This window comes from Heloderma suspectum, chromosome 2 (assembly GCF_057233095.1).
Source record: "Heloderma suspectum isolate Gila_16-S chromosome 2, 16-S_ref, whole genome shotgun sequence".
Classification (NCBI taxonomy): domain Eukaryota; kingdom Metazoa; phylum Chordata; class Lepidosauria; order Squamata; family Helodermatidae; genus Heloderma; species Heloderma suspectum.
The window spans coordinates 192,815,242-192,838,114 of record NC_139459.1 but is presented as its reverse complement, the minus strand read 5'-3'; the positions used below and the strand labels follow the sequence as shown (position 1 = coordinate 192,838,114).

General features: G+C 47.3%; 1 protein-coding gene across 1 annotated transcript; it reads right to left on the bottom strand.

Moving 5' to 3' along the window:
- Positions 1 to 103: 103 nt before the first annotated feature.
- IL23A (interleukin 23 subunit alpha) lies at positions 104 to 6,391 on the bottom strand. Its single transcript, XM_084837102.1, has 4 exons — positions 6,123 to 6,391; positions 5,933 to 6,016; positions 3,218 to 3,343; positions 104 to 581 (listed from the first exon to the last, which is right to left on the bottom strand). The coding sequence occupies exons 1-4, from the start codon at positions 6,135 to 6,137 to the stop codon at positions 429 to 431; spliced, it is 378 nt and encodes a 125-aa protein (XP_084693228.1). The 5' UTR covers positions 6,138 to 6,391; the 3' UTR covers positions 104 to 428.
- Positions 6,392 to 22,873: the final 16,482 nt, after the last annotated feature.

Here is a 22,873-nt window from a genome sequence, read left to right as displayed (position 1 = left end):
CTTAAGCCTGACGATGGGCTTGGAGCCCTTTTTCTTTCCCTGCCCCCCACCCCGCACTGTTTTCCTCCCTCTCCATTGTACAAATGGAATTATATTTCTACATAAAGAATAATAAAATCTTTATTTGAGTAAATCATGCAAAATACATGCATATTTCTAACCCATACATCATCCTTCAAAAGGGGATGGATAGACAGTACATAAATAGGAGGAGTGGGGTTCTTCAACAAACCTACCCCCTTTTAATATTAAAATTCGGCACATAACTTCCCTGCATATACTTGAGCCACTGGTATATCAGTGCCCAGCAGGGATCACACCACATAAATAAATAATATACATTTAAATAAATAAATACATTAAATATATTAAATAAATTGAAGCATACAATGGAGCGCATATAGGCTCCGCTCCTCTAGTTTTTAGGTTTATGCATTCCCACTCAAAGCTGCACAATGGGAAACGACTCTTGCCACCAGAGTGGCAAAGGACTGCAGACGCCACAGGATGAGATCCTGCACTGGTGTTCTATTCCATTCGATTATAGGATTAGAACTGATGCTTTCAGCGTCACCTCCATCCTATCAAAGATAAAAGCATCTGCGTTAAATGTGCTTTCTTCCTATACAGATTCCTAGATTTGTAATGTTCTCTTATGAACACTCTCCCCACTTTATGATACCTGGGTCTCCAAGGTGGTGCCCATGGACATCTCTTGGCATCCGCTAGGCCCCTTGCCTTTCCCAATTTTCATTTTATTCCTTACAATTTTTCAAAATTATTTGTTCTTAACTGGAAGGTAGCCATGCTGCAGCGCAAAGTGCTGCCCTCCAGTACCATCTTTGGATGGGTTCAACAGAGTGGTTTTCTGTTTTGGAGCTCAGACCACCTCTGCCATATAATTAGTTTCTTGGGCAAGTTACTTTTCTTTTACTCCTGCCAGTTTGTCTTCTGGGAAATGAGCATTTTATGACTGGTCAGCCCACCATGGCAGCCATTTTATGACTGGGCAAGCCTGTCCCCTGTGGCAGCCATTTTGTGATCATGCCCATGACACTCAAGATTTCTGATGTGCTCACTGACCGAAAAAGGTGTGTGTGTGTGTGTGTGGGGGGGGGGCTGTTATGTGATAAAGACCTGTGAAGTTCAAGTATCTCTAGATGGAGAAAGCAGATCAGCCCGAGTGATCTCATGAACCTCATTCTGGGGCTGGAAGCAAAACCACCCAAAGCACAGGTAGCATGGCCAAATTCAAATGCCCCAATGTTGCAACCTGTGACTCCCAAGGATCCAAGAACGTGGGTTCTGCCGTGCCATGCCTGCTTTGCCCTTTCACACAGAATCCCCGATGGAGCTGGCTCCTGGTTTTGGGGGGCCTTTGGACAGGACGCCGTCGGTGGGCCTCCTTCCTGACTGAGTCTACCTTCTCCCCATTGTCACCAGCTGCTGTTGCTCCTCCTCTTTCTCATCATTGCTACTGCTTGCTTGACAGGCAGAGAGCCGGAGAACATGGAGGCGGCAGCTCACCACCACTGCCTGGGCCAGAGAGAGAGAAGCAGGGGAACAAGCAGGCTGCAAAGGTGCAGAAGAGGAGCAACTCCAGGGGGGCCCTAATGGGGCGTGGGCTGGCAGCATCTGTCCCACCCCTGATGCCAGCCCTGGTTCCCTACGTACCCATCCAGTCTGTACCTCTAACCTTCTGCCTGTTCTTTGGCATTTCCCTCCTGTTCCTCCACAGCGTGATCCACAGGCCTGTTACTCAGACTGCCACCTTCCTCAAGTGTGTTGCCACCTCATAATCCTCCTTGCCTTGGCAGCCACTTGAGGCTGCCATTTCTCAAACCCCTCACAATGAATGCTGCTATTCAGTGGGTCTCGTTACTTTAAATGGGGTGCGAGTTGAGGACCGGCCATTGCCTATCAAGCAAACACAAGGGATTGGCAGTTGGGCATGGATCACTTTGATTTGAGATTGGTGTGACTTGTTCGCATCTTATGATCACGTTTGTAATAGCAAACAAATGGGGGACCTGCAGCAAAATGTATCTGGGGTGTTTCTGCACCATGCTGGGAAAATGTGTCTGCATGTGGTGTCATCACCCCCATCTAACTGCCCCCCAGTCCTACTGCCCCCCCATCCTGTCTCTTAACACTGACTGTTCCTAAATCTTTCAATCATCTAGTGTGGCCAGGTGTCCTCTTTTACAGAGGACAGCCCTCTGTTGGAAGGTGTTGTGTCTTCAAAGGGCTCCCCTGCCCAATTCCAGTTTAAAGATAAAAGAACCAACTGAAAGGGGAGCTGCAGGGGTCCTGAAGTTACCCATCAACAGTGAACATCTGGACAGCAGACTGAGCAGGGAGGCACACTGGTCACGTGGTCAGTCTTCCCCATTATGAAACTGTATTTCTATTTAAATTATAATTATTATTTCTAAATTTGCTTTTACACATATAAATTAGCATATGCAAATCTATCTGTTGTCCTCTTTTTTGGTGATGAATGTAAGAGGAGCCCTGCTGGATCAGACCAAGAGTCCATCTAGTCCAGCATTCTGTTCCCACAGTGGCCAATTAGCTCCTTGGGGAAGCCCACAAGTAGGACATGAGTGCCATAGCACCCGCCCACTCGATGCATTTCCTCTCTTTTGGCAATGCATAAGTAGCCACCCTAATCATTTCCAAATAAAATGCTACCTCCACCCTCACCAACCGTCTTAAACCGCTCTTCATCTTTCTTGCTTGAAAAGTTAATTGCTATGGAGTGGGATCCTACCACATCTGCATTTTCTTCACTCGTTTTCCACTGCCTTGACTGAAGAGAGCCCAGGATTGTCCACAAGAGGGGGCTGAAGGCTTTTCTTGACCCTACTGAGAAGTCTCAGATTTTTGAGAAATCTCTCTCAAAATCATAAAAAGGAACTCTCTGTCTTGGTGGGAAAAGGGTGTCTTATTTTGCTTTTCTTGGAAAGCTGCAGCTTTGATATCCTGGCAGAGCTCTTCCTTTCTCAGTTCTGAGTAAACGTCCTTAGGGCTGTGCGCTGTAAGGCCACAAAGTTGGTCTGTCCAGCTGTGAAGTTGGTAAGGGTGTCCTAAAAATACCTCACATCCGTGTGCCTGTGCCTTCGTTTCAGTGGCTCTCTTAATTCTCTTCCTACCTTCATTCTTACAACCTTGGTACCCCTCTGGATAAACCCTTTTCACCACATAACATACCCACCTTTGGAAGGAGCAGCAATGATTTTTTCAGAGCATTTTGGAGAGCATCGGTTACATTTGCATTAGTAAAACGGACCAGAAGCTCATGGTAACGGTGAAGTCCCTCTCGGATCTTTTTCAAGCAGTGCTAGGAAAGAGAGCAGGAGCCAACAGTCATTTTATTTTATTTTAAATGCCAGGGTCAGAGCGCAATAAGTGATCTGGTCTGAAAACACAGCATATACAGACCCGATCAGTCCCTTGGATGGCAACCCCATTGAAGAGCAGAACATAAATATAGCAAACACAGTTTGTTTTTCAATGCCAGATTCACATTTGCCTCTAGGATGCATTCTCTGGTCTGAAAACTTTGTTCCCTAATCCTTAATTATGAGACCTGGCTGTGGATACTTAGGGCCTGTTTGCCTGATCACAGAGAGGGAAATAAGCCACGGTGGCTTATTTCCCCTGCAGTGCATGCTGGGGGAATTTGCATAATTACTCTCGCTGGCATGGCTTGCCATGGTTATCAAGCCACCCTGACCCTAAAACAGCCCATAGGTTCTGTGTAGCTTCTTAACCACGGCAACAAGCAACCCTTACCAGGTTTGCACAACAGGGCAAGCCGCGCCAACAAAAGTAATTATGCAAATCCCCCCAGCATGTGCAGCAGGGAAAAGAAGCCACTGTGGCTTATTTCCCTCTCCATGATCATGTGAACTTGGTCTTAGGGAGCTTCCAGATGGAGGGCCCCTTGTGCTACCAGTTAGAAGGCACTGTGCAGCAATTCTGTCTTCAGCAGGTTCTTTTGCAGTACAGAAAAAGAAGGAAGCAGCAGTGGGAAATCACAGGAGGGCTATATGTGGAAGACAGTTATGTCTGGGCACCCACCCACCCCTAAAATTCCATCGGCAGGGTGATGATGACATGATAAAAGCCTCATCTAGAAGCACATTTATTAAGCAAGGGAAAGTGCTTTGCACAGGCTCTGAGGCATTCTTGTATCTCTTACTCACATCTTCCAGGACTGAGGCTTAGCACTCAAAGCAAATTCTGGGGCTAAGCCTCAGCTCAAATGAAGTCCTAGAGAAAAGAATGATGAAATAGCAGAGAAAAGAATAAAAACTCCTCCTTCCCTCTTCTTTTACTTCAGGGATAGAGATAGGGACGGCAGATAATTCCGCCACGGATCTCGGGGAGGCCGAATGCCAGTGCATTCGGCCCCCCGAATTCTGTGGCGGAACAGCCTGCCGCCCACCCCCACCCCCACGGATCCCCCCGGGATGAGACTTACCTGGGGCGGATCTTCCGACCCCCTGCCGCCGCCGCCATTTGCAGGTTTGGGGGGGTTTTTACACCCACGTGATAGGCTATGTAAGTTTTTACGTAGCCTAAAACGTCTGGGTAAAAAAAAAAGGCGTACTCAAATGGCGGCGGCTACAGCCGCCGCCATTTGCGTTCCTTATTTTGGGCCATCTTAGTCTACGTAAATAATTACGTAGACTAAGACGGCGAAAATAAGGGGAACGCAAATAGCGTCCACTACGCTATTTGCGTTCCCCTTATTTTCGCCATCTCAGCCTACGTAAATATTTACGTAGATTAAGACGTCAAAAATAAGGAACGCAAATGGCGGTGGCCATAGCCGCCGCCATTTGCATACGCGGTTCCCCCCCCCCCGAGCCCTCCGCGGCCGGAAATCCGGCTGCAGACAGCTCTGGCCTGGCTGAGCCTGGCCAGCTGCTGAGCCGGCCAAGGAGGATTCTGGGGGGGGAGGAACGGAGCGCCTCCCCCCCATCCAGGATTCCGGGGGGAGGGACGAAGCACCTCCCCCCCCACCATCAGCATAATCCGCGAACAGGTAAGTGGTTTTCGTACATCCCTAGATAGAGAACATGATGTTGTTGCATTGCAACACTCATCATTTCTCGCCATTGGGTATGCTGGCTGGGGCTCATGGGAGTTGCAGCCCAGCAACATCTGGAGGGCCACACACTCCCCACCCTGTCTTACCTCCTATGGCTGGACGTTTCTTATTCCATTCCATGCCGAAGCTGGCTGTGGATGATGGGAACTATAGTCCAATACATCTGGCGGGCACCAGGTTGGGGAAGGCTAGTCTAAAACGTGTGGCTTTCCATCTTGCTGCCTTCAGGGGACAATTTCCATATTGAAGTGACTGCCAAGGGACACCCGAGTGTCCTCTGTGAAACCACCTAACGTTGCAAAGGATTCTGGGAATCCAGTGTGCTTTTTTACAACAGACACATTTTCCGTTGAAACGGGGCCTCCTCCCAATTGCCATTTACAAACGAATGTTCCTTAAAAACACGCCAACAAACATATAGCATGGGAATATCAGTAGTGGTGAGCAAGTCATCTTTCAGGGAAATTTTGTCCCATTGCCAAACTCATGATAAGCTTCCATCCAGGGCACTCTAGCTTTCCCCAGAAAGCAGTTTCAAAACCTTTATTCTAATGCAGCCTTCCCCCAACTGGGCACACTCCAGCTGTGCTGGACTACAAATCCCATCATCCACAGCCAGCACCTAGTAAAAAACTATTGAGCAAATGGACTGCTAACATTCATAGACTTAACTTGATGGTTGTTGTCGTTAAATTAGGAAAGCCTGGAGTCAGAAGTACACCAGATACAAATAGGCAATATTTTAATGACGATCATTTTTCTGGATATAATAAACCAATACGGCTGCTTGGTTTCGATAAAAACAGTTACCGTGTTGTTCTTGGCTAGGGAATCTGGATCACAGTTGTCGTGGCATTCAATCCGATTGGGAAATGGAACAGGGTCCTTTTTCGACTAGAGAAAAACAGACCTACTGAGTGTAAAGGGTGTACATCTAGTATACTTGAAACCCAGCCTAATGCAGGTAAAATGCAACCATCCCGGCCACCTCCTGTCTTACCTTCTTTCGGGGCATCTCTACAGCAGCCTAAAATCCTGCATTTCAAATGGGGCTTTCTCCTTCCGTTTTAAATGCAGGATCACAACGACTCCCTTTTTCACCTGCTTCCTTTCCTCCCTCCCTTTCCCCACCTTCTCCCCGTATCCGAGTCTTCCATTATCTTTCATTGATCTCATGCCTCTTCTTGCAGCTTTTCCTCTTTTCACGGAGGAAATTGAAGCAGGGTTCAATTTCCCTGCTTCAGGGTAATTTGCTAGCTCGTTATCTGTGATCTAACAAAGGGCATGTCATGCAGGAGATGCCCTGGAGGTTAATGGCATCATGGAAATAGCCCAGAGCAATCCCACTCGCAGGATAAAAGCTCTGTGTGAGGAGCCCTCTTTCTCACCTCTGCTCCCTCACCAGCACTTCCTTTCCCTCACAGCCACCCAGATCATAGGGATGCCCTCCCTTAGCATCCCTGCTGCCCACTTCCACAAGCCCTGCTGCTTTTGGAGTAGCACCTGGAAATGACAGATGGGTTAAGTCCAGTACAATAATCCAAGTAATCTGCCCAGCCTTGGTTCTCCTATAATGTTCTGTGGAGTGGAAAATCATGGCCCAGCAAAGGCTTCCTAGGGTTTGAGAGGGGCTCTCTGTCGCCTGCCACGTTCTCAGGACTGTTGCCCGGTTGGACCTAGCCTTGGAAACCATTAAATGGGCGTTAGCAATAGGAGCGCCCTGCCCTACCACCAGCAGAGCACAGGAAGCACTAGGACAGGGCTGGGCAGAAGGCTCCCAGAAGCCCCTGCCAGCATAGCCAATAGTCTGGAATGCTGGGAGTTGACGTCCCAAATGTCTAGAGGTCTACTTTGTGCTCACCCCTGTAACAATATGTGTATGCTTCTAGAATCCCCACACTTTCAGGAGCAGCGTTGGTGCTACACACCCTCCCTGTTTTTCAGGATATGATTTGTGTAGATCAAAGCAGCAATCAATAAAGATGCAAATGCATACTACTTTTAGTTATTGTGACTCCCCACAAAGAATCCTGGGAACTGTAGTTTCCAGTGCCACCCCACCCCGAACTACAATCCCCAGGACTCACTGAGAAGAGTAATGTGCATGTGGGAATCCAAGGAGTGCAATTTTGAGGAGCCAAGGACCTCCTCTCCCACGTGACACTGCCGTCCCTAACCATTGCTTTTTGATGTTTTATAACAGCTCGTTGGACATGTGTTTGTATGTAATGTCTAGTTTTGCTCTGTGAAACCAAGTTAAGTCTATCAGGTGGGGATGCTCTAAGTTTTCTGACCTATCTGAAGGGCATTGTCTTCAACAGGTGGGTTGGGATCCATCTACAACTGTGTTGCTCCCTCATCTAGGGTGGGTTGTATCTGTGGCATCAGCACCATTTTGTGTATGCTTGTTGTTTTACTCTTCACAGGCAAAAGAGGGGCTTGTGGCAACGCGAGCTGTTTATGCAGGGGTCAGAAAAGCTGCGACTGTTGAAATTCCCTTTTCTATAGGAGCCCTGTCCACCTTTGCATCTGGTCACTCTAGAGCAGGGGTGGGGAACATGTGCCCTCCAGATGTTGTTGGACTGCAAGTCCCATTGTCCCTCACCACTGGCTAGGCTGGCTCGGGTTCATGGGAGCTGCAGTCCAGCAACCCCTGGAGGGCCACGCATTCCCCACTCCTGCCCTAAAGAAAAAGAGGGTAAAGATGGTTACATGGGATCAAAAAAGTAAGAGGACCCCCAGGTGCAGGCTGGTTGGGGATTAAAGGTAAGTCCTGGCTGGGTCAGAAAAGATTCAAGGCTGCCGGCTTAGGGTGAGTAATGGCACATTAATGGTAAAAACCAAGCAAAGAAATAAGCTCCAAACATACATAATCAAAGTTAAGCATTCCATCCCCCTACACAAGGTTAAAACCAACTGAATCCCACCCAGTAGCACTTCAGCCTTAGCTAATAAGGGAGCCTTCCCCAACCTGGTGGCCTCAGACATGTTGGACCACAACTCCCTGCAGTCAGCTGAGGATGATGGGAAGAGTTGTCATTCAGCACATCTGGGGGCAGCGGGGTGGGCAAGGCTGTACTAAGGCCTACACTTAGGGTAACTTAATGTAGAGGTATTATTCCTCAACCCTTTTGAATTTTGCTACATCAGAGTGTGGTAAAAGGATGGATTTTTCCCCCAATCATGTGAAGACAAGGGCTAATGGTGCTGCAATATTAGAATATAAAATGGAAAAAAAAAATTGCATCACATCACATGTTTCAAAATTAAGAGAAACAAGATCGAAATGGAAACTTGTAAAAGCATGCAGTGGTGGAGCTGGGGGTGGGGGGGAGTTGTCTTCAATCCAGTTGAGCTGGGTCAGACTTCTATCTTTATTGGTTGTGAGAAGAATCTGGATAACTGATAGTGGTTGATATTTTAAGGGCACAACCCTATGCATGTTGAGACAGAGAAAAGGCCTACAACTCCCAGCATTCCCAGAATGCTGGGAGTTGTAGGCCTTTTCTCTGTCTCAACATGCATAGGATTGCGCCCTAAGGGTGCCATCCTATGTGTGTTTAGACAGAAAAAAGACCTACAGTTCCCAGCATGGCTGACTGAAGGAATGCTGGAAGTTGCAGGAGTTTTTTCTGTCTGAACATCCCTAGGATTCTGCCCTAAATGGATTATTTTGTATAAGAAAATGGTTGCCTTGAGTGCCATTTTTGGCAGAAAGGTGGGGTACAAGTCTAAACAAACAAACAAACAAATAAAATTCTGGTATGACTGCACAGCAAAATATCAGTCATTAATTATTTTGTTATGCTTCTAGATTTCATTATGGATGAACTGGGGAGTCTAACTATGCTGGTGATTGTGAATTCAGAGCTAGGGGATGGTAGTAAGATGGGGTTAGGTCCAGACTTAGGCTGCAATCTTGTGTGTGTACACTCAGAAGTAAGTCCTATTGAGTGCAGTGGAGCTTACTCCCAGGTAAGTGCATGCAGGATTGCATTCATGACTAACTTGTCCCATTGATTTCAATAGGACCAAATCTCCACTATTTAGTCTCGATTCAAACCATGGAGTACAACAGGGTGGTTTTATATGTCTGGTGTTAAGACCCATCACAATCCTAGGGTGGCCGTGTGTCCTCTCTTTCAGAGGATTGTTTCTCTTTGCAGGCTTTCTCTGTTTGAAGGACTCTCCTCTCTAATTCCAGTTTAAAGATAAAGACCTGTAAGAAGGGAGAGCCTGAAGTTGCCCATCAACAGTGAGCACCTGGACAGCAGACTGGACAGGCAGGCACACAGGTTATCTCCACACTGGTGAGGTTTGCTGCATTTCTATTTAAATTACAATCATTACTTCTAAATTTGGAGCTATACCTATAAATTAGTATATGCAAATGCCATGCAAACCACTGTCCTTTCTTGTCCCTTCTCTTGCTGATGCTTTTCCACTTTGGTGGCAATTCATGAGTGATCATCCTACCACTATCTCTCATAAAGTTGCCTGCCCCCTGCCCACCACACACTTCTAGTTTATGCCTGCTTCTCCCCAGCCCCTTTTGCTGTCCTCCTTCCTGTTTTCTACCCAATCTCCTCTCCTACTGAAATGGTGAAAGTGAAACCCCCACCCCAATCTTCATCCCTCTCCCCCAAGCAAAACTAAATAAACAAGCATGCCTAAGCAGAGTCCTGCTCGATCAGACCAGAGGCCTGCAGCAGCATCCCGTTTCCCACAGCAGCCTGGCCAACCAGGTGCCCATGAGAGGCTCAAGAGCAGGGCGCCAGGGTCACAGCTTTCTCCTGCCTCTTCCCATGGACATGGGAAGCTGCCTTACACCAAGGCAGACCCTTAGCCCATCTAGCTGAGGCCAACTGCAGGCACAGGAGGCCTGAACAGGACCCTGGTCTGTAGGGGAGTTTAACACACACACTGTGGTCTTAATCTGGATTGGGGCCCTTGTGCCTGCTAGTCACACTTGCTCCAACGGGAGCGTCTCCCTTGCCCCGTGCCTTCATTTTCAGAATGCTCATTTGGGCCTCCCTATTGTATATGAAGCCATCGAAAGCCCAGGATGACCTGGGGTTCTCGAACCCTGGGGGCTCCCTGTTTGCCTGTTCCAGCCTTCCTCAACGTAGTGCTGTCCCAATGTTTTGGACTCCAACTCCCATTGGCCCCAGCCAGCACGGCCAAGAGTCTGGAGTGCTGGGAGTTGTAGTCCAAAGTCTCTGAAGGGCACCAGGCTGGGCAAGGCTGACCTGTTCCATGGTCCAGGCTTGGGATGGGCAAACAAGCAAACACCGCCTTGAAGCTCAGCTCGCCTCCCATGTTCATTTGTGCTCTTTTTGGAGTTTCATTTGAACGGGAAAAGTGCACATTTCAAATGGGGAAAAATGCACTTTAAAAAAAAAAGGCACCAAAATGTGTACTTTCCCCCACAGAGATAAGTGTGAAAATGCACCCTTCTTTTTTTTCTTTTTTTCTTCTTTTTTCTAAAAGGTCATTTTTCAAATGCAAACAAAAGTTCAGGCATTTGCTAATATGTTTGGAGAACGTGCGGTCCTGCGTGCATTCGGGGCTGCGAACGGGACACGTTCGCATGATTCGCGGACATAAATGACATTCCCCTCTGTCCCTGGCCCAGGCTCCTATTCATCCACTCTGTTCAGTGAAGATGACAGATTCTGCTCTACTCACCTCAGTCCTCTTGACCTGGAACTTCCCCAACGCCTGGAGGACGTCCAGTGAAGCTCTTTTACGCTGCTGCCAGGAAGGGGCACTGTCCTTGGGCAAAGGGTTCCCTCTGGAAGCAGCAAGCAGCAGGAGGAGGCAAAGCAGGCACCCCTCCACAGGGCTCCTCAGGTTGCTCTTCATCTCCTGAGGAGATTCCGCTCGACTCTTGGGCGATGCAGGACTTGGCTTGAGACTGGGAGGTTGAGGAACGAGGATCTTTATTTATACGTCTTTTGCTGCCACAGGTGACTAAGGCAGATTGTGGGGATTTCCCCTCTGGGCTGACAGGTGGGGGTGGCTCTACAGGGCAGTGATGTCAGGGATCAGATCTAAGTCCAGCAGGTCCCATTCGCAGTGACAGCGCTCAGTCCAGTGGAAAAGCAGAAGTGATACCAATCTCTGGGCTCTCCAGTGTGAATTGTTGTGGGTAACCTCAGAGATCAGCTCATTTGCCTCATGGTTCCCCGGGTTAGAACACCGGCAGCTCCACGAAGGGTGGGCCAGCCATAAATCCCCCTTTCCTCTCCCTACCTGTGTACACACAAAAAACCCAAAGTGTTTTCCTTGCTTCATGTTATACCGATGTCAGAAGATGGTCTGGGAATAGGAAACCAGGAAGCTGCCCTTCCATACCCCCTGCCATGCACATATACTATGCTAACCCAAAAGAACCCATGCTAACCTGCTGAGACCCCCAGCGTCCTCCTCTCCCTAACAATGCTGTTGGTATTCTTCTTTAGGATTGTAGCCTGCCTTTCAATCACTCTGGCTGCGATCCTGTTCACAGTTACTTGGGAGTAAGTGCCCCCAGGGTCCTCCTCACCCTAACAATGCTATTGGTATTCTTCTTTAGGATTGTAGCCTGCCTTTCAATCACTCCGGCTGCGATCCTGTTCACACTTACTTGGGAGTAAGTGCCATTGAACTCAGTGGGGCTTGCTTCTGAGCGGACGTGTATTACGGCTGAACAAAAGAAGCTTACAGACAAAACAACAAAATACAACAATACCAAGTGGACAAGTTGCAGGTGTCTGAGGGCTTCAAAGTTGTCCTAAGCTGCCCCGAGTACTGTGACTACAATGGGAGGGGAGGATGCAAGTCTTGTTCACAAAGACATCAGCATTAAACTCAGTGAATCAAGATCCATTTTTCGACATTAATAACATAAATTAGAGCAGGAGGTTGTATAGCAAACATGGTCGTAGCAGCTTAAAGCACAAAAGCCACATGACAATTTTGTTTAAAAATCTCCTTTTCTAAATGGGCCGTTAGGGTGAATTTGGCATATCTCTTCCAAGCAGGAATTCTGCACCCAAGGGGCCACAACTAAAAAAGCCATGATCTTAGCACTAACTAGCCCTGTCTCAGAAGGAGATGGCACTTAAAAAGAACCTCATCAATGGCAGAGAGTGCAGGAGAGAAGACGCTCCCGCAGATATCCTGAATCCAGACTGTATCAAGCACACGTGGGCAACCCACAGCCCAGGGGCCACGTGGAGCCCTTGCCGGTCATCAGTGCAGCCAGCTGTGGGTGCCCAAGTTGCCAACCCTGCCGCTGAATTCACCACCACCACATTCTGCCACCACTGTGCTGGAGAGGACAGCACACAATGAGAATCACCCCTACACACTGTCTTCTCCGTTTCAATCACACTCCCACCAGCCTGCAAAGCAGGGGTGGAACACTTGCGACCCTCCAGATGTTTTGTACTACAACTCCCATCATCCCTCACCATGGCTATACTGGCAAGGGCTGATGGGAACTGTAGCCCAAAACATCTGGAGGGCCACAAGTTGTCCACTCCTGGTCCTCATCAGCTTAGCATGATGAGCGTTTTGAATTACGCCCCCAAATTAACTGATCATTACCGGAGCTTAAAAAAAAAACACACAGAGCAAAATGCCCTGGACAATAGCCATGCAGCAATTTCTTGAACCAGCTAAAATTTCTGGACTGTCTTCAAGAGCATTTCAAAAACAGAACATTACACTAGTCAAGAATTCAGAGTTAGAAGGAGGACTTTTATGCCTTGACTTCCAAGTCTCTGCTTTCACCTAACCCAGATCAGCCTATTGATTCACATGTAGACAGCATCAACAGTTTTCCAGGAACTGTACAGAATACTGAAGTGAGAGGGCCCCTCTCTAAATGGCTTACAATCTACATTGGACAAGAAAGGAATGGTGAGAGAGAGATCAGGAGTAGTGGAAAGGGCATGAAAGAATTAGAAAAAGATGTCTTAAGGGGAACGATGGGATAGACGTTTACGAAAGTATGGATGGTGTAAATATTTTGGACTTCAACTCCCATCAGACCCCGCCAGGACCATGGCCAATGATCAGGTATGCTGGGACTTGTAGTCCAAAACATCCAGAGGACACTAGCCAGGTTGGAGAAAGCTGCTGTTCAGAAAGTGGCTAAAGAGGCATTTTTCTCCCTCTCTCATCATACTAGAATTCAGGGTTACCCAGTTAAGAGTGCAGTCCTATGCATGTTTAGACAGAAAAAAAGTCCTACAACTCCCAGAATTCCCCAAGCAGCTGGCTGGGGAATTCTGGAAGTTGTAGGACTTTTTTTTCTGTCTAAACATGCATAGGATTGTGCCCTAAAATGACTGGCAATAGATTTAGGACAAAGTAAAGATGGTACTGTTTATACAATGCATAATAAACTTATGGAACTCACTGCCACAAGATGTACCGATGGCCATTGGCTCAGCTGACTTCTTTAAAAGGAGTTTAGACAAATTCACAGAGGAGGAGGAAGAGGAGAGTTCTTATCAGAGCTTAGCCATAAATGGAACCTCCAGATCCAGAAGCAATATACCCCAGCATACAAGTGCCTGGGGATGGGGTTACATGCTGGGCAGGAGGGCTATTTCTATTGAGCCTGACTTATGGACTTCCGGGAAGGAAGAATCTGGCCGACTGCTGTGAGCAACAGGATGCTGCTGGACAAGATGGACCTTTGGTCTAACCCAGCAGAGCTCTGATGTTCTCAGTTGGTTGCCAAGGGGAAAATCACTAAATCACTGAGCCAACGTGGTGTAGAGGTTGAAGTGTTGGACTGAAACTCAGGAGAGCTGGGTTCCAGTCCCCACTTGGCCATGAAGCTCATTGGGTGACTTTGGGCCAGTCACTGACTCTCAGCCTACCCTACCTCACGGGGCTGTTATGAGGATAAATGGAGAGGTGGGGGACCACGTAAAAGCCGCCTTGGGTTTCTTGCAAGAGGAAAAAATGCAGGATATAAATGTAATAATACATAAGTAAAATGAAGTGGCTCAGGAGAGCGTTTTGCTGAGGAAGTGGGATTTGAGATGGGGCTTGGAGATAAGACCGTTCAAAGGACAAGGAGTAGCTTGACAGAAAGTATGAAGCTGTAATGGGAAACACGAGGAAGCATGTTGCTGGGTTTGTGTGCTCTGTTTCTTTGGATGGTAGATCTTTGGTGTTAAATCTACTCTTTTGGCTGCTGCTGTCCTTTTTGTTTGGATTAGCTTCATCCACAGCAGTGGTGGTTCCCAGCATGAGGCAGGCCTCTCTCTTGATAACAGAGTAATTATTAGAGGAGGCCCAAAGTCCTTCCTCCTTGTTCAGCACTTTTCCCCCATTTATCTTACTTTCCCCCATCAAAATCTATCACATTTGAATACTGAGCAATATGTTCTATCCTGCTATTATTTCCCAAACTTCAGTCTGCTGAGGCATGCAAACCGGAGGCATCATAACCTCTATACTTTTACAGTGTGAAAGAGTACACATTTATCTGCACCACCACCATCACAGGGAGTCCATTGCTCTGTGTTTCTGCATGAGACACTATATTGAGTTTCCTAACTTGAAGAAGGCAAGCTCAGAACAATAACTCATGCAAAGAATGGTTGAGAAACTTCCTCTGCTTAGTTTCTGCATTCAGAGGCTCAACCACAAATAGCAATCAAACTTAACATACATAATTATTCACTCACAAGACAGGCTGATTGGGAGGACGCAAAGCTAGAGCAGTACATCATGCAGAGAGACAGTGGGCAGCCTCCCCTGTGGATGGATGCTTTGGATTCATGGCATGCAGCCTTTAATCGTTCAATTACATTTTCTCATGGCACACTAGCCATTCTCTTGCAGCACACTAGTGTGCCCTGACACTGTGGGAATTACTGTTCTAACCAATTAGATTCCCACTCAGAGCTACTGACACAATCCAGGTATTTTGATTGCAAGTTTTTGGCCTTACCTCTTAGGCATCTGGGGTTCCCCCATAACAACAACAAAAGAAAAACTCCATGTGATATTTTGCACTTTGGATTGTTCAGCTACAGATCCCTGCTAGTGCCAATCATGTGGGTGGATTTCCTTGGGTACACATCTGTGTGATCATCACACATGGCTCTTGCTTTTGATGGTTTCTATATGAAAATGCCTTCATATCCTGGGTGATGAATTCTGGAGGATGGAGCAGCTCTTTGAAGCAAAACACAGCTGAGCACTCATTTCCCTGTCCTCAAAGGATGCTGACATAACCATATTAACATAGGTGTGGGAGGCATCGATGCAACCACTTCACAGGAAGACATCAGTGAGGAATGTCTACGTGAGTACGGTGACATCATAATCTTTCTCAGCTCACATTCTTACTTTCACAGCAATGAAACCACAAAGAAGGTTGTGTTGAAACTAGACTTGCTGGCCAGTGTCATTGGTACACTGAAGCATGCCCATTTTTAAAAGCCTCTGGGCAGCTGGCAACAAATTAAGACATGCCCTGAAGTAGTGAATGAAAATTGGTGCTAGATGATGACACTTGGACAAAAATACCAACTTCATTAACTTCTAGTTATATTAACTGTAGAGATGACAGGGTCCAGTGAATGGCCGCCTGGGAGTATCCAATGATGCAGACTTGCTGAGGCTAAGCAGGCCTGATCAGTCCTCTGGATGGGAGACCACCGGAAGCACCATGTGAGGGTGACATCATCATTGCCTCTGTTTCGAGAAAAAGAAAAGAAAGAATCCTGGGTCAATCTCCCAGCATGCTTTTCTATGTGAGCCCCATATCCTAATTTGGCACACAGATGGTGTTATTAAGAGAGCGCTCCTTATAGGAGATCTCATTAATGATCATGAGAGAACATGGGAATGGAGGGAAGATGATGCACTCTTACAGTTTTTACAGATGAATTTTTTTTTTTAAGCAAAGGCCACACTTTTGCACTTAGGATGGCTCCATGTTTTTTTGTGGGCCTTGGGCATGACATGTGCTATGAGATCCAATGAAAGAGACTTGCCCCTCTCACAGTGGAAGTGTGCCATTGTGTATGTACATTTCTGCCATCCTTAATCTGCCTACCCTGTTGGTCTCTCAAATGCCAGGTGAGTGGCAGGCAAAGCAGATTCAGGATCGCATTGGAGGGAGTGTTGACATGAGCAATAAATACAATTCACTGCACCCAGGCAGGATGTCTCTCTCCCAGCATAAGCATGCTAGTGGGCTATTGGCTCAGGCCTTCATTGCAGGGCTGGCCCTATCATTAGGCAGAGTGAGGAGGCAGATGAAAGAGGGTGGGGAGCAGTGGTGAGGCGCTGGAGCTGTGTGTGTGCCATGTGGCCCACCCTTCACCCCTAAGCTAGCCTGCTGTCCTCAGGTGCGGTGGAGGGCGCTGCCCTGTCGCCAGTGTTCAGGCAGGATGCAGCTGCCAATCCGGTCAGCTTTTGCTTGTGGAATGGGCAGGTGCCATCTTGCCCTTGACCACAGGCAGCAAAATGGCTTGGGATGACCTTGCCCTGGATCTTGAACTGGTGACCTTAGGGATGTTAGGCATGGATTGCTGTTGTTGCACTGTGTTTCTATTTAAATTATATCTCACCATTCTGTGGAAGACTGTGACCAGGTGACCTGTGTGCCTGCCTGTTCAGCCTGCTGTCCAGGTCCTAACGGCTGATGGGCAACAGCTCTGAGGGTTCTTTATCTTTAAAATGAAATTGGACAGGACAGCCTTTCAAATAGGGGAGTGTCCTCTGTAAAAGAGGACACATGGCCACCTTAACCCCATTCTCTGAAGGGGCTTGAGAGAGACCCATACTAGCCAAGGAAGCCTTTTGTACCAAGGGGCAAGAGGTGGTCCGGTGATACTCCTTGACTCCTGTAAATGGGCCAGGCCTGCTCATTGGTCAGGGGCAACATCAGCACACCAGGCCTTTTTTGAATACAGACCACCTTTGCCTGCCTCCCACTCTGCCTTCTCTTTATCTTTATCCTACAACACAGGAGTCAGTCATACATAATCAAACTTCCATGGGTTCTGGGCAGCTCTGAGGTGCTGTTTGACTTCATCAGACACTGACATAGGCCAGGAACTTTCCTGACCTTATCTCTGTTCCAGCAACAGTGTATTGTGATTTCCATAACAGTGGAGGGAAATTCTTATTTCAGAAGAAAAGCCTGTCCCTTTGAAATAAACAATGTGCAAGCTAGTGTTTGGGGTGGGGGGACGCACATCCCACACATAATAAAGGGAGGGCTCTGCCAAAAAGACTGTGCAAGCTCCTTCTGGGAAAGAGGGGGTTAAAGATGCTCTTTGCCTTTCTCCAGGGCTACTTCCAGATAAGGCGTTTATCCTGCCATTGCCCTGCCTCATTCATGGAGTTTTCTGGGGTGGTATGGGGTTTGTCCTGATGACAGCGGATGTTTCCAGACAGAGGGTCCTAGCGCTATCAGCTGTTCCGTCATTTTCCTTTATGGGTTTTCTGTAGCAAAAAAAAAAAAAGAAGACGGAAGAAGCGTAGGGAAAATACGAGAGGGTTACAAATGGAAGATAATGATGTTTGGACTCTCCATAAAATTCTGTGAACGAGGCAGGGCAATGGTGCCATAAAAGCATCATCTGGAAGCACCCAATGGGCAGAGCAAACATTGCTGGCAGATGAATCCTTTGCTCAATTCAACATATGGCCCTTATGAACAATTAGTTGCCAACCTCTGGGCTCAGTAATCCAGCCTTCCCCAACCTGGTGCCCTCCTGATGTTTTAGACTACAACTCCCATCATCTCTGACAATGTTAGATAGGGCTGGTGGGAGTTGTAGTCCAAAACATCTAGATCCCACCAGGTTGGGGAGGTCCTATACCACACAGATCATCCACTGCTCAGTGCTGAAGTAGAAATTGTTATTGGACCACTGGAGAGTGAGGCCCAGTGTTAATACACCTGGTGTGTCTTCCTAAGACTTCCTGTGGCTAATGCCTCTCCTAAAGGGTGTTTTTTAATGAGGTGAGGAGGGGTGATGAAGCAGTCACTATGCAGACATCCTAACGACAACAACTAGTCAGGCTTTCCCCTCCTCCTATTCCTGCCCCTTGTTGCCACCACCAACCTGCTTTTTGTATCATCTTGCCTGATGAGGAGATCTGGAGATCTCAAAAGCTTGCACATTTTTTGCGATCTTTAGTTGGCCGAATAAACTATATGGATTTTGGATTGTTTTTTTTTCTTATGGCCACCATGGCTGCCTTAGGTTTTTTTTATGACTTGGGGGTTACAAGAGGTTAACTTCCCAGGAAAAGATCCTCTCATTCCCTTTTGCTTCCCCAGAGCGTTTGACTCCCCACGCTTGTCAGAAAAGCATTCTCTCCTCATTTCTTCCCTGCCACATCCTGACCAACAGACCACAGGGAAGTTACTTCATCTCCATTAATGTCACTGCAGGGGGTTTCCCCTCAGAGGAGATGGGGGGGCCCTTTTCTGATGTTATTATGGGTAGAAAAGCAACAGAGGAGAGCAGGGAAAGGATGGGCAGAAGGAAATTTGCCCATTTTCTTAAAAAAACAGTTGAGATAGGCACCCAGATGCTAAAGAGAAGCCTAGGCAGGACTTTTTGAACCTGAATCCTACCTCACAGTTGGACACCAGACAGCATGCCCAGACCCATAATCCGGATAAAACCTGGACAAGCCGGGTGATATGGCAACACAACAGTTTTCCATTGGAATCTGAAGGCCCTTTCCCATAAAACACCACAAAATTCTGAGCTGAGCTTCTGATTATTATTTATAGAGAGCTATAACTTCCATGAACGAATGCAGTGCGCAGAGTACAATATCGCATTCACATATGACAAGTAAGTCTACATGTGCACTTGCATGTGTATACATAGTGGAAGGCTGAGATTGGCAGAGATTCCCATCACCAGTACAGTACAGTCCAATTCACATGTTACCAGAGTAGCATGTGAGATGTCTTCCTACGGCAGTTCCAGACTGAGGGTGTTCTGCTTCTCAGGTGCCCTGATCCGAGAACACCTGAGATCTGCAAGCCACACATGGACTCTTTTTCTAGTCCCTATTAATCTAGAGCGTGTGTGTGTGGGGGGGGTGATCGAGTGGGTCTGGAGAGTGGTAAATGCTTCCTTGTGTGTGGGAGCGGTACCTTCCAGCCTTTAAGGGCTAGTAGTGCATGTGTTCCTGAAAAAGCCCACCTGGACCCAGAGGAATATGATAACTACTGGCCAGTACCAAACACCCCCATTCAGCTTGGGAGGGTGGTGGCAGGTGAGGTCCAGGCAGTCTTGGAGGAAACATTCCCCAGACCCACTCTAATCTGGTTTCAGGCTTTGGTTTGGGACAGAATCAGCCCTGGTCACTCTGATGGATAACCTTTATGGGGAAAGAGACAGGAAGAGTACAACCCTGTTGATTCTCCTTGGTCTCTCAGTGGCTTTTGATACCATCACCATGGTATCCTCCTGGCTCAGCTCTGCGGTTTGGGAGTGGGAAGCTCTGTGTTACAGTCATTCTGCTCCTACCTGCAGGGCTGGTGTCTGAGAGTTGCGTTGAGTGACTCAGTGCGCAACTGTGAGGTGCTACAAGGGTACTATCTTGTCCCCAGTGCTGTTTAACATCTATATGAAGCCACTGGGAGGTGTCATTAGGACATGGCACCCAGCTCTGTTTCTCTGCGACATCTGAGTCGGGTGTGGCTCTGCAAGTCCTGGGTCAATGCCTGGAAGCAGTGACGGGCTGGATGAGGGCCACAATGTGGGTAGGTGACCTAGGTAACCTGTCCTGGATGGGGTTGCACTCCCCCTGAAGGATGACGTTTGTAATCTGGGGGTACTCCTTGACACTTCTTTGTCACTGGAGGCTCAGGTGGGCTTTATGACTAGGAATGCCTTTCACCTGCTTCAGTCTGTATGCTGGCTACAGCCAACCCTGGGTAGGGTTAGCCTGGTCACAGTGATCCCTGCACTGGAAATCTCAAGATTGGACTGCTCCACTGTATGTAGGGCTTCTCTTGAGACTGATCTGGATATTGCAGCTAGTGCAGAATTCGGTGGTTAGATTGCTGAGTGGGGCAGCTTACCGCAAGCATGTTACACCTTAGCTCAAAGAACTGCACTGGCTGCCAATTACCGGGCAAGGCTCAAGGAGCTGTTATTGACATATAAGGGCCTTAAGAACTTGGGAACAGGCTACTTGAGGGAGTGTCTTTTCCCATATGCACCTGCCCATTCACTGAGATCTACAGATCAAGGCCTCCTTGTTGTTCCGACACCTGCACATGTACATCTGACAGCAACCAGGAAAATGGCCTTTTGGGTTGTGGCACCTTGCTTTTGGAATTATCTCACCCCTGCAGTCTGACAGGCACCATCCTTGATGATGTTTCAGCGCCTGTTAAAAATGCATCTGTTTCCCCAGGTACTTGATGGTTTTAATACCTAGCTTAGTAGATTTGTTTTGTTTTTACCTTTGTACTTTTATTTTAACCATTGTTTTAATTTATTTTGTACATTGCCCTGTGATCCAGTAATGAAGGGCGGTATATACATATTTTAAAATAAAACAAACAAAAACAATGAATCATCTGTGCTTAATTTCTAAGAAGAAAGGTGCCAACATGTAAACTTGGCTGGCAGTCATGCCTACCGACAGAAATCTTCCTCCAGGTGGGAGTGGATGAGCTATGATGAGTTAGTGTGGAGGAGGGTGAGGAGGCACATACCGTCCAATGTTTCATAAATGAAAGCAGAGACCTACCTGTGGACCTTACTTGTAACACCCCCCTTGTCACATCAGCACCGTCTCTCCCCCCACCCCCTAGGTTCTCTTCTGCCTGCTGTATATTGTATTTCTTTACGCAGCAGCAATAGGCTGATCTGTGCTAGCTTCGTGAGCAGGTATATTAGCAAATAGACCACTAATTGGCCAAAACGTCCACCCCAAAATATACCGCTGTGGGTTGTCCACTTTTCTTCCCCTCATGTACTCTTGTATGGTTTTTCAGCAAACTGATCACACTGGTAACGATAGCAGAAGCAGCAACAACATGTTTAAGGCAGCAATCCTAAATACAGTTACTGGAAATATGTCCCACTGAGGTCAGAGGAACTTAGTTCTGCGTAAAAATGCATCAGTTTGCACTGTAAGACCAGTATTCTAATTATGGGTGAAAGGTAGGGGGCTCTTAATTAAATCCACAAGCCCCACCCCTGACTTCCCCTAATTTTACTGATATTAGGCCTCCTGACTTTTAATAAGCAGCCACTATGAATCACAGGTCGGAATTAAGATTGCCGGGAGAATTATCAACAACCTCCGATATGCAGACGATACCACCCTAATGGCAGAAAGCGAAGAGGATCTAAAGAGCCCCTTGTTGAGGGTGAAAGAGGAGAGTGCAAAAGTTGGTTTGAAACTCAACATTCAAAAAACGAAGATCATGGCATCTGGCCCCATCACTTCCTGGCATATAGAAGGGGAAGAAATGGAAGCAGTGACAGATTTTATTTTCTTGGGCTCCAAGATCACCGCAGACGGTGACTGTAGCCATGAAATTAAAAGACGCTTGCTCCTTGGGAGGAAAGCTATGGCAAACCTAGACAGCATAGTAAGAAGCAGAGACATCGCCTTGCCGACAAAGGTCCATCTAATCAAAGCTATGGTTTTCCCAGTAGTAATGTATGGCTGTGAGAGCTGGACTATAAGGAAGGCTGAGCGCCGAAGAATTGATGCTTTCGAACTGTGGTGCTGGAGAAGACTCTTACGAGTCCCCTGGACTGTGGGGAGGTCAAATCAGTCAACCCTGAAGGAAATCAACCCCCAGTGCTCATTGGAAGGACAGATGCTGAAGCTGAAGCTCAAATATTTTGGCCACCTAATGCGAAGAGAAAACTCTCTGGAAAAGACCCTGATGCTGGGAAAGACTGAAGGCAAAAGGAGAAGGGATGGCAGAGGATGAGATGGCTAGATAGCATCACTGATGCAATGAATATGAACTTGAGCACGCTCCGGGAGAGAGCGCAGGACAGGAAGGCTGGCGTGCTATGGTCCATGGGGTCACGAAGAGTTGGACACGACTGAACGACTGAACAATAACAACAACCAGCAGGCTGTACTGAGGGAAACAGGGCCATTCCACCAGTCCTGCTGAAAGGCCTCCCCCACGAATCCTTGTGCTCCCTCAATTGTCACCAGAAGCAGCCATTGAAGGAGGCCATACTGAGGGAGATGAGAGAGGGAAGCAGGGCCATTTCACCAGCCCTGCTGAGATACCTTTTTCCCCTCTTCCCTCCCCATTCCTTTTTCTTTGTGTGTCTTTTGTTTGTTAGCTTGCGGGCAGGGGCTGTCTTGTTTTACTGATTCTATGTAAGCCCCTCGGGGAGCCTTTTTGGCTGTGGAGCAGGATAAATATAAGATAGATGATAGATAGATAGATAGATAGATAGATAGATAGATAGATAGATAGATAGATAGATAGATAGATGGCAAAAGGGCCAGGACAAAAGGTAAGGGGGCTGGGGGTCATCCCTCCATCCCTCTGTAAGTTGAGCAATGTTTAAGACAATATAAAAGACAATCTAAAATCTACAATGGATCTGTTTGTAATAATACAAATCCTAATAATAATATAGGGTAATAAACTCAGATGCATTCAACAACAATTACTAGCTTGTTGCATGCTTTTGCAAGGGATGGGGGGAAGCATTGCACTGGCATTTTGTGCAATAAACAACTAAGGAAGAATTAATT